The sequence below is a fragment of the Ranitomeya variabilis genome, chromosome 4 (genome assembly GCF_051348905.1).
Source record: "Ranitomeya variabilis isolate aRanVar5 chromosome 4, aRanVar5.hap1, whole genome shotgun sequence".
Lineage (NCBI taxonomy): Eukaryota > Metazoa > Chordata > Amphibia > Anura > Dendrobatidae > Ranitomeya > Ranitomeya variabilis.
Window position 1 is genome coordinate 252596604 of NC_135235.1, and position 13572 is coordinate 252610175.

Genomic DNA, 13572 nt, shown 5'->3' on the forward strand with positions numbered 1-13572 from the left:
TGCTCCTCCCAAATCTGGCATGTATATTGATAAGGGACTTCATATAAAGAGGTAATACACGTCACTCTGTAAAAAAAGGGTGCACGGAAAGGGGTACCACTCCCTTACATGAATCAGAAAAAATATCTGGCCCTCAAAAGTTGATGCAAATAGGTTTTATTTGGATGCAATCCCAGACTTTATGTAACGTTTCGGTCTGTAACTTAGGCTACTTTCAGACATAGCGCATTTTTGAGCGCTATTTTGCGGGCGCTTTTCAAAAATGCGCAATGTCATTTTCGTCTGCCGGCAAAGTGAATGAGAAATTCACTTTGCCGTTCAGACACACCGCAAAAAAACGCGGCGCTTTTGTCTGCAAACACGCCGGCGTAAAAAGAATTGACATGTCAATTCTTTACGCAGCGGCGTGTCTGCGTATCCCCCTAGGGCCCCATATTACCTTCCACACACAGCGCCTTTGTCCTGGGTGTCGGTGTCTTTGTACGGAGGGGTTGACACCCAGGACCGGACGTGACGTCGGACAGGAAGAGGGAAGCCCCCGCCCCCCAGTGAAGCAGCATGGAGTCCTTAAACGTGGGGCTGCTGATCGATTTGGTATGTGTGTGTGTGTGTGTGTGTGTGTGCGTGCGTGTGTGTGTGTGTGTGTCCCCATGCGACGCTAGTGCCACCATTGTGCTAAGTCGCCGCATGGGACTACTACTCCCATCCGGTATTAGGATGGGAGAGTTGTCCCTGTGTCCGGCGACTTAGCACAATTGTAAAGTTACACCAAACACCTACACACAATACACATACATGACACACAGTACATACAACATATAACACAGAGTATATACTCACCAACAGCACACTTGTAGGCGAAGCCCTCGATCCTCCAGGAAAAAATCCAAAAATAATAAACCAAATTCATACTCCCTGTCCGCAGAATCCATAAAACGAGTGTCCCACGCCGATCGGCTGCTCTCCGGCGATACACTGCCAGGAGCGAAGCTCCTAGCAGTGTATCGCGTACTGTTCCGGAGTTCAATGACTCCGGCGTCTCGGTTAACAGCAGTACAGCTGCGTTGAACTTTCCCACGCAGCACTGCCGTTAAGCGAGAGTGCCGGGGTCAATGACCGCCGGTAAACTCGCTCGCGCATGCGCAGTGACACACCGACAGGAACTATGGCTCCTGTCAGTGTGTTGCTGCAGCCGTGGAGAGCAGACATATCTCTGGATGTGTCTGTTCTCCATGGAAAATCTTGATACGTGGCACTTAAATATGTGGCAATTAAATACGTGACACGTGGCACTTATACGTGATACGTGTCACTTAAATACGTGGCACTGAAATACGTGGCACTGAAATACGTGATACGTGTCACTTAAATACGTGGCACTGAAATACGTGGCACTGAAATACGTGGCACGTGTCACTTAAATACGTGGCACTGAAATATGTGGCACGTGGCACTTTGATACGTGGCACGTGTCACTTAAATACGTGGCACGTGGCACTTTGATACGTGGCACGTGGCACTTTGATACGTGGCACGTGGCACTTTGATACGTGGCACGTGGCACTGAAATATGTGGCACGTGGCACTTTGATACGTGGCACGTGGCACTGAAATATGTGGCACGTGGCACTTTGATACGTGGCACGTGGCACTGAAATATGTGGCACGTGGCACTTTGATACGTGGCACTGAAATATGTGGCACGTGGCACTTTGATACGTGGCACGTGGCACTTTGATACGTGGCACTGAAATATGTGGCACGTGGCACTTTGATACGTGGCACGTGGCACTTTGATACGTGGCACTGAAATACGTGGCACGTGGCACTGAAATACGTGATACGTGGCACTGAAATACGTGGCACGTGGCACTGAAATACGTGGCACGTGGCACTGAAATACGTGATATGTGGCACTTAAGTACGTGGCACTGAAATACGTGGCACTGAAATACGTGGCACTGAAATATGTGGCACTGAAATACGTGGCACTTAAATATGTGGCACTTAGGCTATGTTCACATTTGCGTTGTGCGCCACATGCGTCCTTTTTTTGATTGATTTTGGACGCAGCAAAAATGCAACTTGCTGCATCCTCTGCGGCCGGATGCGTGCGCTGCAGTGACGCATGCGGCGCAAAACGCAAGTGCGACGCATGTCCATGCGCCCCCATGTTAAATATAGGGGCGCATGACGCATGCGGCGCCCGACGCTGCGGCGCAGACCGCAAATGTGAACGTAGACTTAAATAGCTGGATAGAGCTGGATCCGCGGGCTGTGATCTGGCCTACGCTCAGCACTCTGCGGAGCGCTGTCATTCAAAACACGTCCACTCATTTTGGTGTTTAGTCCCAAAATGGAGGATGGAAGAAGAAAAGGGTTGGACAAGGAAATGACATCATTTCTTTTTTTTTTTCCCCCACTGCAGTTAAAGCTTTATTTGTGTCAAACACAGACAATCTGCAGAGAAAACTGCATAAAAAAACGCACTAAAAACCGCATCAAAAACCGCATCAAAAACGCACCAAAAACGCACCTGCGTTTTCTGCCAAGAGCTGCGGTTTTTGTCCTGAAAAAAAAGGATTGAAATCAGGATCGTGTGAACATACCCTTACCGTACAGGGTTACGAGGGGGGGCGTCTGACTGACGCCTGCCCTAGTAACCTGGGGTTAGTGACAGTGGGGTTAGTAAACCCCAGCTGATGTCTGTTCCGCTTGCTGAGGCGTCTTTGGCTCAAGGCCATTGCAGCTGGCAGAATCGACATGATGTTAACTCCAGTGTGTATTGTATTCCGAGTCATAAAGACAGGAAATGACCTCAATGACTCTTTTTTTTTTCCCCTTTTTTTTTTTTCAAACAAACTTTATTTTCAGTACACAATGCTGAAAAAAACGCAGCTGCAAAAAACGCAGTGTGTGAAAGCAGCTGCGTTTTTTGCCTGCGTAAAAAAACGCAGGTAAAGCAGCAGCAAAATACGCGCGCGTAAAAATACGCAGCAAATATGCTGTGTGTGAAAGTAGCCTTAGACCTTCTTCAGACAGATTGCTGTGGTGTACCGATATCCTGAATAGGCAGCGCGTGGAAAAGGATGTGCTCCTGTGTAGAAATGGCACCATTTCTACACAGGAGCACATCCTTTTCCACGCGCTGCCTATTCAGGATATCGGTACACCACAGCAATCTGTCTGAAGAAGGTCTAAGTTACAGACCGAAACGTTACATAAAGTCTGGGATTGCATCCAAATAAAACCTATTTGCATCAACTTTTGAGTGCCGGATATTTTTTTCTGATAAGGGACTTCATGACCAGACCGTGAGTTGGAGGGGCACTAACTTTTGCCATCTCTTTCTCTGCTCTGTCAGAGGTGCCTCATGGGCGCAATGATCTCATAGTTTCCTTCCCCTCCTTTTCAGCAGCCTCATGTCTCTGACGGTCACATTATCCGGAGTACAGTGAAGATGTGTCCAGTGATTGTGAGCTCTGTGGGCAAATCGGCCTTCACAGCCTCCATGTAACCCAGAAGACAATGTGACCACATCCTCCTGTAATCTGCATTTCACATACAGTGTGAACAGGGCCTGTCTGTGACCCGCGGGGCGGATCATCACCGTCTTTGCACACAGGTGTTGGGGATGATGTAGCGGTTCTGTCCGATTTCTGCACGTTTCCTCGTCTTCTCCCATCACTTGCACGTTACACGACCCGAGTCTCACTTCCGTCTCGGGATCCTCGGGAATTCTGCGAGTTCCTCGACCCCCTTTGCTCGTCGCTCATCATTGGAGACACCGCGTCTTCCCTGGGGGAATGAAAAGGAAAAACCATTATCACACCGCACCCGGAAAACATCGCAAGTGTACGGAAAACTGGGCACAAGCTCTTATAGGGAGCAGCGCTGTAGAACGAGAGCCGATTGTAGTCCTCCATATTGACTGTCACCCAACTTTCCCGGACACGGATATGTCCAGAAGATACATAACAGCAGAGGACCCCAGATGTGACCCCTGAGCGACGCCCGTTACCGATACAAACCTGATCTCATTTCCGGGGGAATCAGGATTTTTGTTCTTTTGTTTTTTCTTCCTGTAACAGAGCAAACAAAATACAATGGCGGCGATCAGGATCAGCACCAGGAGAACCCCGATCACAGCGCCCGCCACCGCCCCGCCTGCACCAATGCCTGCAAAACAAAAAGAGAGGGAAGACAATGAGCTGCAGAGCTTACTGCTGTCCACAAGAAGTGGTACTGTGCAGTATATATATATATATATATATATATATACACTAGCTATTGAACCCGTTCTACGCCTGGGTGGCGAGCATTTATATTGGTATATGGTCTCCATCATGGTATGTGCTGCTCCCATCTTGCTCCCCCATCCTGTCATATGCTGCTCCATCCTGCACCCCCATTCTGTAATTTGCTGCTCCATCCTGGGTCCCCATCCTGTCATGTGCTACCATCCTGCGCCCCCATCTTGTCATGTGCTCCCATCCTGCACCCCAACATGTTTATTTATAAATTGCGAAAAATGCCACCAACCTGTGGCTGCACCAAAGAAAAACCAAAACACACAGTGAAAAAACTAGTGTTAGGGGCCGGTATTTACCCTATAAAGATTGCTGTACTGGTGGCTACCTGACAGTGGGGGTTGGCGCCCTAGGGGAAACGTTGTGGCGCCCCCACTCCTCGTCGTCTTGCCCTAGGATCCTATGAGACCCTACCGGTGTGTCTGGGTTCCCCTACCCACACAATAAATATATCTAAAGGTGCCCCTATTCGGCTAGACAGAGATGAGCCTACAGATGATCCCTATCTGTAGGCTCATCTCTGTCTAGCCGAATAGGGGCACCTTTAGATATATTTATTGTGTGGGTAGGGGAACCCAGACACACCGGTAGGGTCTCATAGGATCCTAGGGCAAGACGATGAGGAGTGGGGGCGCCACAACGTTTCCTCTAGGGCGCCAACCCCCACTGTCAGGTAGCCACCAGTACAGCAATCTTTATAGGGTAAATACCGGCCCCTAACACTAGTTTTTTCACTGTGTATTTTGGTTTTTCTTTGGTGCAGCCACAGGTTGGTGGCATTTTTAGCAATTTATAAATAAACATGTTGGGTTTTAAATGATTCTAGTATTAAGGTACCCCAATTTTTCATTCATTGACTTTGAAATTATCCCATCCTGCACCCCCATCCTGTCATGTGTGCGCCCCCATTCTGTCATGTGCTGCTCCCATCCTGCACCCCCATTCTGTCATGTGCTGCTCCCATCGTGCGCAACCATTCTGTCATGTGCTGTTCCCATCCTGCACCCCAATTCTGTCATGTGGTGCTCCCATCCTGCGCAACCATTCTGTCATGTGCTGCTCCAATCCTGTGCCCCCATTCTGTTGTAATGTGCTGCTCCCATTCTGCCTGTTCCCATTCTGCCATATGTTGCTCCCATCTTTCTCTCTCCGGCTCTACTGCCCGAGTGCGGCTGTGCTGAGTGCAGGCGGCTGTGCGTGGCTGTGCTGAGTGCGGGCGGCTGTGCTGAGTGCGGGCGGCTGTGCTGAGTGTGGGCGGCTGTGCGTGGCTGTGCTGAGTGCGGGCGGCTGTGCGTGGCTGTGCGTGGCTGTGCTGAGTGCGGGCGGCTGTGCTGAGTGCGGGCGGCTGTGCGTGGCTGTGCTGAGTGCGAACGGCTGTGCTGAGTGCGGGCGGCTGTGCTGAGTGCGGGCAGCTGTGCGTGGCTGTGCTGAGTGCGGGCGGCTGTGCGTGGCTGTGCTGAGTGCGGGCGGCTGTGCTGAGTGCGGGTGACTGTGCTGAGTGCGGGCGGCTGTGCGTGGCTGTGCTGAGTGTGGGCGGCTGTGCTGAGTGCGGGTGGCTGTGCGTGGCTGTGCTGAGAGCGGGCGGCTGTGCTGAGTGCGGGCGGCTGTGCGTGGCTGTGCTGAGTACGGGCGGCTGTGTGTGGCTGTGCTGAGTGCAGGCGGCTGTGTGTGGCTGTGCTGAGTGCGGGCGGATGTGCTGAGTGCGGGCGGCTGTGCGTGGCTGTGCTGAGTGCGGGCGGCTGTGCGTGGCTGTGCTGAGTGCGGGCGGCTGTGCATGGCTGTGCTGAGTGCGGGCGGCTGTGCGTGGCTGTGCTGAGTGCGGGCGGCTGTGTGTGGCTGTGCTGAGTGCGGGCGGCTATGCTGAGTGCGGGCGGCTGTGCGTGGCTGTGCTGAGTGCGGGTGGTTGTGCGTGGCTGTGCTGAGTGCGGGTGGTTGTGCGTGGCTGTGCTGAGTGCGGGCGGCTGTGCTGAGTGAGGGCGGCTGTGCGTGGCTGTGCTGAGTGCGGTCGGCTGTGCGTGGCGGTGCTGAGTGCAGGCGGCTGTGCGTGGCTGTGCTGAGTGCGGGCGGCTGTGCATGGCTGTGCTGAGTGCGGGCGGCTGTGCGTGGCTGTGCTGAGTGCGGGCGGCTGTGCGTGGCTGTGCTGAGTGCGGGCGGCTGTGTGTGGCTGTGCTGAGTGCGGGCGGCTATGCTGAGTGCGGGCGGCTGTGCGTGGCTGTGCTGAGTGCGGGTGGTTGTGCGTGGCTGTGCTGAGTGCGGGTGGTTGTGCGTGGCTGTGCTGAGTGCGGGCGGCTGTGCTGAGTGAGGGCGGCTGTGCGTGGCTGTGCTGAGTGCGGTCGGCTGTGCGTGGCGGTGCTGAGTGCAGGCGGCTGTGCGTGGCTGTGCTGAGTGCGGGCGGCTGTGCGTGGCTGTGCTGAGTGCGGGCGGCTGTGCTGAGTGCGGGCGGCTGTGCGTGGCTGTGCTGAGTGCAGGCGGTTGTGCGTGGCTGTGCTGAGTGCGGGCGGCTGTGCGTGGCTGTGCTGAGTGCGGGTGGCTGTGCGTGGCTGTGCTGAGTGCGGGTGGCTGTGCGTGGCTGTGCTGAGTGCGGGCGGCTGTGCTGAGTGCGGGTGGCTGTGCTGAGTGCGGGCGGCTGTGCGTGGTTGTGCTGAGTGCGGGTGGCTGTGCTGAGTGCGGGCGGCTGTGCGTGGCTGTGCTGAGTGCGGGCGGCTGTGCGTGGCGGTGCTGAGTGTGGGCGGCTGTGCGTGGCTGTGCTGAGTGCGGGCGGCTGTGCGTGGCTGTGCTGAGTGCGGGCGGCTGTGCGTGGCTGTGCTGAGTGCGGGCGGCTGTGCGTGGTTGTGCTGAGTGCGGGCAGCTGTGCGTGGCTGTGCTGAGTGCGGGCGGCTGTACTTACTGCTTGAGTGCAGCGCTGGCTATAATAGATACAGCACCCCTGCAGCCAGCACAGCGAGGGCTGACTCCGCCCACTCGCATCACTGGTCACATGCTGGTGGTGACATCATCGAAGGTCCTGGAGCTCCGCTGGGCTCTACAGCTACCCTGACTGGAACTGCAGAGCACGGAGCCCCCTTGGCCAGTATATTAGGGGGGGGATAAGTAAGTTCGGCTGCGTCACTCTGGTCCAGACTGCGCAGGCGCGGTGCGTCGCGCTTGCGCAGTCTATAAAGGCTTCGGACAGAGTGACGCTCCCACCGTTATATTATAGATATATATAGGACAGGAGGAGTGGCACTGTGCAGTGTATATACAGGAGGAGTGGTACTGTGCAGTGTATATATACAGGAGGAGTGGTACTGTGCAGTGTATATACAGGAGGAGTAGTACTGGGCAGTGTATATATACAGGACAGGAGGAGTGGTACTGTGCAGTGTATATACAGGAGGAGTGGTACTGTGCAGTGTATATATACAGGAGGAGTGGTACTGTGCAGTGTATATATACAGGAGGAGTGGTACTGTGCAGTGTATATATACAGGAGGAGTGGTACTGTACCTGTGCAGTGTATATACAGGAGGAGTGGTACTGTGCAGTGTATATATACAGGAGGAGTGGTACTGTGCAGTGTATATATACAGGACAGGAGGAGGGGTACTGTGCAGTATACATACAGGAGGAGTGGTACTGTGCAGTGTATATATATATATGAGAAGTGGTACTGTGCAGTGTATATATACAGGACAGAAGGAGTGGTACTGTGCAGTGTATATATACAGGAGGAGTCTTACTGTACAGTGTGTATATACAGGACAGGATGAGTGGTACTGTGCAGTGTATATATACAGAAGGAGTGGTACTGTACAGTGTGTATATACAGGAGGAGTGGTACTGTGCGGTGTATATATACAGGACAGGAGGAGTGGTACTGTGCAGTGTATATATACAGGACAGGAGGAGTGGTACTGTGCAGTGTATATATACAGGACAGGAGGAGTGGCACTGTGCAGTGTATATATACAGGAGGAGTGGTACTGTGCAGTGTGTATATACAGGACAGGAGGAGTGGTACTGTTCAGTGTATATATACAGGACTGGAGGAGTGGTACTGTGCAGTGTATATATACAGGAGGAGTGGTACTGTGCAGTGTATATATACAGGACAGGAGGAGTGGTACTGTGCGGTGTATATATACAGGACAGGAGGAGTGGTACTGTGCAGTGTATATATACATGAGAAGTGGTACTGTGCAGTGTATATATACAGGACAGGAGGAGTGGCACTGTGCAGTGTATATATCCAGGAGGAGTGGTACTGTGCAGTGTGTATATACAGGACAGGAGGAGTGGTACTGTGCAGTGTATATATACAGGACAGGAGGAGTGGCACTGTGTGCAGTGCATATATACAGGAGGAGTGGTACTGTGCAGTGTGTATATACGGGACAGGAGGAGTGGTACTCTGCAGTGTATATATATAGGAGGAGTGGTACTGTGCAGTGTATATATACAGGATAGCAGGAGTGGTACTGTGCAGTGTATATATACAGGAGGAGTGGTACTTTGCAGTGTATATATACAGGACAGTAGGAGTGGCACTGTGCAGTGTATATATACAGGAGGAGGAGTGGTACTGTGCAGTGTGTATATACAGGAGGAGTGGTTCTGTGCAGTGTATATATACAGGACAGGAGGAGTGGTACTGTGCAGTGTATATATACAGGAGGAGTGGTACTGTGCAGTGTATATATACAGGAGGAGTGGTACTGTGCAGTGTATATATACAGGAGGAGTGGTACTGTGCCTGTGCAGTGTATATACAGGAGGAGTGGTACTGTGCAGTGTATATATACAGGACAGGAGGAGTGGTACTGTGCAGTGTATATATACAGGAGGAGTGGTACTGTGCATTGTATATATACAGGAGGAGTGGTACTGTGCAGTGTATATATACAGGAGGAGTGGTACTGTACCTGTGCAGTGTATATACAGGAGGAGTGGTACTGTGCAGTGTATATATACAGGAGGAGTGGTACTTTGCAGTGTATATATACAGGAGGAGTGGTACTGTGCAGTGTTTATATACAGGACAGTAGGAGTGGCACTGTGCAGTGTATATATACAGGAGGAGGAGTGGTACTGTGCAGTGTGTATATACAGGAGGAGTGGTACTGTGCAGTGTATATATACAGGACAGGAGGAGCGGTACTGCGCAGTGTATATATACAAGAGGAGTGGTACTGTGCAGTGTATATATACAGGACAGGAGGAGTGGTACTGTGCAGTGTATATATACAGGACAGGATGAGAGGTACTGTGCAGTGTATATATACAGGACAGGAGGAGTGGTACTGTGCAGTGTATATATACAGGAGGAGTGGTACTGTGCATTGTATATATACAGGAGGAGTGGTACTGTGCAGTGTATATATACAGGAGGAGTGGTACTGTGCCTGTGCAGTGTATATACAGGAGGAGTGGTACTGTGCAGTGTATATATACAGGACAGGAGGAATGGTACTGTGCAGTGTATATATACAGGAGGAGTGGTACTGTGCATTGTATATATACAGGAGGAGTGGTACTGTGCAGTGTATATATACAGGAGGAGTGGTACTGTACCTGTGCAGTGTATATACAGGAGGAGTGGTACTGTGCAGTGTATATATACAAGAGGAGTGGTACTGTGCAGTGTATATATACAGGACAGGAGGAGTGGTACTGTGCAGTGTATATATACAGGAGAGGTGGTACTGTGCAGTGTATATATACAGGAGGAGTGGTACTGTGCATTGTATATATACAGGAGGAGTGGTACTGTGCAGTGTATATATACAGGAGGAGTGGTACTGTACCTGTGCAGTGTATATACAGGAGGAGTGGTACTGTGCAGTGTATATATACAGGACAGGAGGAGTGGTACTGTGCAGTGTATATATACAGGAGAGGTGGTACTGTGCAGTGTATATATACAGGAGAGGTGGTACTGTGCAGTGTATATACACAGGAGAGATGGTACTGTGCAGTGCTCGCTGTGTGTCACATTATTGTTTTCCTCCTCTGCAGACGACACATATAAATTCTATTCTATTAGAATGTAAATATTGACACGCTGTGAGTGACAACCCGGCAGACGTCGCAATTGACTCTGTGACTGGTTGTCTGCACAGTCCCCTATCATCTTCTATTCTGTGATCACTTTTCCTTTGCACATAATAATGCTACTTATAGCAGAGCCTTGGTGCGGCCCCCTATCCTCTGTACTGAGCCCCCACCTTCTTGTCTGCTTCATATGAATATAGAGAGAGGGTCCGCACAGCGCGGAGTACAGTGTCGGTGCAGCGGACGGAGGGACATTACCTGATACTGATATGGTCACTTGACATGTGGCTTGGCCCAGTTCATTGGTGGCCGTACAGCGGTAAGTGCTAGACATCGGCTCCGACAGGTTAGAGAGAAGGAGAGATCCCGTTATCTGATCTACGGAAAACAAAGAACATGTTGATTGCCCACTCCTGAAATCCTCTGTGCTGCTGGAACAACCCTGCTACTTCCTCTATGTAACTCAGTCTATGATCTGCTCTGTGCAGTCCATAAGCTACAAGATCAGCACACTCCTCTCCTGAAATCCTCTGTGCTGCTGGAACAACCCTCCTACTTCCTCTATGTAACGCAGTCTATGATCTGCTCTGTGCAGTCCATAAACTACAAGATCAGCACACTCCTCTCCTGAAATCCTCTGTGCGACTGGAACAACCCTGCTACTTCCTCTATGTAACTCAGTCTATGATCTGCTCTGTGCATCCATAAAATACAAGATCAACACACTCCTCTCCTGAAATCCTTTGTGCTGCTGGAACAGCTTTGTAACCTAGTCTGTCAACTGCCACAAGATCAGCACATTCTGAATATCCCCCCATATATCCACCATCACCGTCAAAGCTTCGTACTTTCCATCATTCCTGGCAGCAGCGCAGGTTTTGTGCCCACCATGGACCATGTGTAGATGGGCGGGGGGTTACCAGTGGAGGAGCAGGTCAGGGTGGCATCTTGGCCCGTTATAGTATTTCCATTAGACTGACAAGTAGGAGAAGTCGGAGGCACTGGAAATAAAAGAAGAAAGTTTAGCACGTCCTGCAGAGGATGACCCCAAATGTAACGGGGCTCCTGAGGATCCATACAGACAGATACTTATTGGGACCCCTATTATATGCACATCACCGCTTTTCCAACCCCTGTGAATATTGGGCCACCATTTGATACCCCCGCCCCTTTTACAACCCCAGATGAATATTGAGCCCCTATTTTATGCCCCGCCCATTTTACAACCCCAAGTGAATATTGGGCCCCCATTTTATGCCCCACCCCTTTTACAACCCCAGGTGAATATTGGGCCCCCATTTTATGCCCCCACCACTTTTCCACAACAGGGGAAAACACTCAGAAAGGAGCAAAGAAGGAAACAAACACCAGGTCCACATCTGACACCCTGACACCATAATGGGGGGCTCGGTTTGATTTTGTGGTCCTCTTCTATTTACAGCACTGTCTGGTAATGGTAATAAGGGGGCTCTGATGACCATCTAATGACGGAAGAGACCCTCTCACCGAGGACTGAGAGCTGTATGACCCCAGCTCCAGTGCCGCTGAAATCAGGAGGGTTATTCACTTCACAGATATAAGAGCCATTGTCCAACCAGGCGATATTGGTCAGCTGAATGGAGGCCACCCCTGAGGTCGGGGGGTTCTGTACCGTACTCAGGCGGTCGGCCTGGGACCCCGGCTTATACATCGTTCCATCAGAAAAGTAATAAATCTGGATAAAAGAAGAGAAGGACAGTAAGAATATAATGTAAGGAAAGGTAATGGAGGGTAAGAATAATGAAACAATGTAACAAAATGTACAATAACAGAAAGATGTGATCATGGGACATAATATTACATAATACTGCAATAAAATATAACCTACTATTGCAATGTTACCTAACATATAATGTAACCAAATATAAGGAAATGTAACATCATTTATCCTAACTTTATACTGTGGCATAAAATATAATGTCATATAATGTAACAATTAATCATTAGAAAGTGTAACAAAATCATCTGGAATATCCTGTCATAATATAACAATCATTCTACGTATCCTGGGAAATTCAGAATCCAGAAATGTGACGTTACCACTGATGATATAATGTGTCCGTTCTCGGATCGGCTCACAATATCAGAACAGGGGCTCTAACTGTTCATCCTGGGCTCACTGGTTCCTGAATAGAATCCCAGCACTACAGTAGAGACTGACACAGGCAGAGAGGCAGGAGACAGGGTGGATAATACTGGACAGTGCTGAATGTTACCACTCATGGTGGCTACACTGATTATGGCCGGTTTATAATCTCCTGTACTAGTTCACCTTCTGTCCCACTTGTGTTTATATTACATATATTATATACGTGGATTGTGATAAGTCATTGTGCCGTTAACTAACGAGCCGCCTACGCCTCGCTCATTAACATAAAAAGGGAATCTGGCAGAGGAGATGAAATGTGACATTTATGAGAACGTGTCCCCCAATAACTCAGCGTCAGTGCCGCCCCTGCTGGTAACAGCAGGCACTAGATGACCACTGAAGGCTTTATATTTACTGCTGGTAGGTCTTAAAGGGTCAGTACCCTTCATAAAGCAGATATGAATATAAGAAATACGTGAATATGTTCCGTCGCCTTCTCACCTGCTGCCATCTTGATGTTTGGGGGCTTCCAGGTGAAAACTTCCATTCTATCACAAACTGATTGCCCACGGTGGTGGAGTACAGGCAGGGCAGGATCACCATAGAGCCAGATTTTCCCACCACGGTTTTCTCGGGGGTTGTCACTGATACCGAGCCTTGAAAAGAAGGAAACAGCATCCAAGTGTAAATAGAGGCAGAGGAGCAGAATATTCTGCTTTACAGATAACCTCAGTGATAATCTGAGTCTTGTTGGCAGAGCTTCATGGAAGGAAGCAATGAAGCTCCCGTCACCTGCGCAGCTCATGATGGCGCTGATTCACCGTCACCCTCCGATATGTGGATGCAGCCAGGGTCTGTGTCTGCCCCTTTAAGGAGCCTTGCAGCGTCACCTGTTTGGGGCTCTGGCCCCTCAGCAGCAAACAGCAGGAATTAGCTGGGAAAATTGATTGAGAAGGACAGCGGTGTGCAATATCATATGGCCCAACTTTTGCGGAAGGTAAGGAGGGACATACTGTAGAATAGCCCCACATGATGCTCCATACTGTATAATGGCCACACAGACAAAGTGCTCCATACTGTATAATGGCACCACATGATGCTCCT

General features: G+C 50.4%; 1 protein-coding gene across 2 annotated transcripts in view; it reads right to left on the reverse strand.

Moving 5' to 3' along the window:
- Positions 1 to 2286: 2286 nt before the first annotated feature.
- Positions 2287 to 13572, reverse strand: part of VSIG2 (V-set and immunoglobulin domain containing 2) — a 70215-nt gene continuing 58929 nt past the window's right edge. Inside the window, exons 2-7 of one of the 2 annotated variants that reach the window (XM_077249511.1) lie at positions 12970 to 13124; positions 11847 to 12054; positions 11189 to 11341; positions 10599 to 10718; positions 4032 to 4179; positions 2287 to 3798 (exon numbers count right to left, since the gene is read on the reverse strand). In XM_077249511.1, coding sequence (XP_077105626.1) covers positions 3696 to 3798; positions 4032 to 4179; positions 10599 to 10718; positions 11189 to 11341; positions 11847 to 12054; positions 12970 to 13124 — 887 coding nt within the window. In that variant the 3' untranslated portion in view covers positions 2287 to 3695. The remainder of the gene's footprint in view (positions 3799 to 4031; positions 4180 to 10598; positions 10719 to 11188; positions 11342 to 11846; positions 12055 to 12969; positions 13125 to 13572) is intronic. The other variant, XM_077249512.1, reaches the window with a different exon arrangement.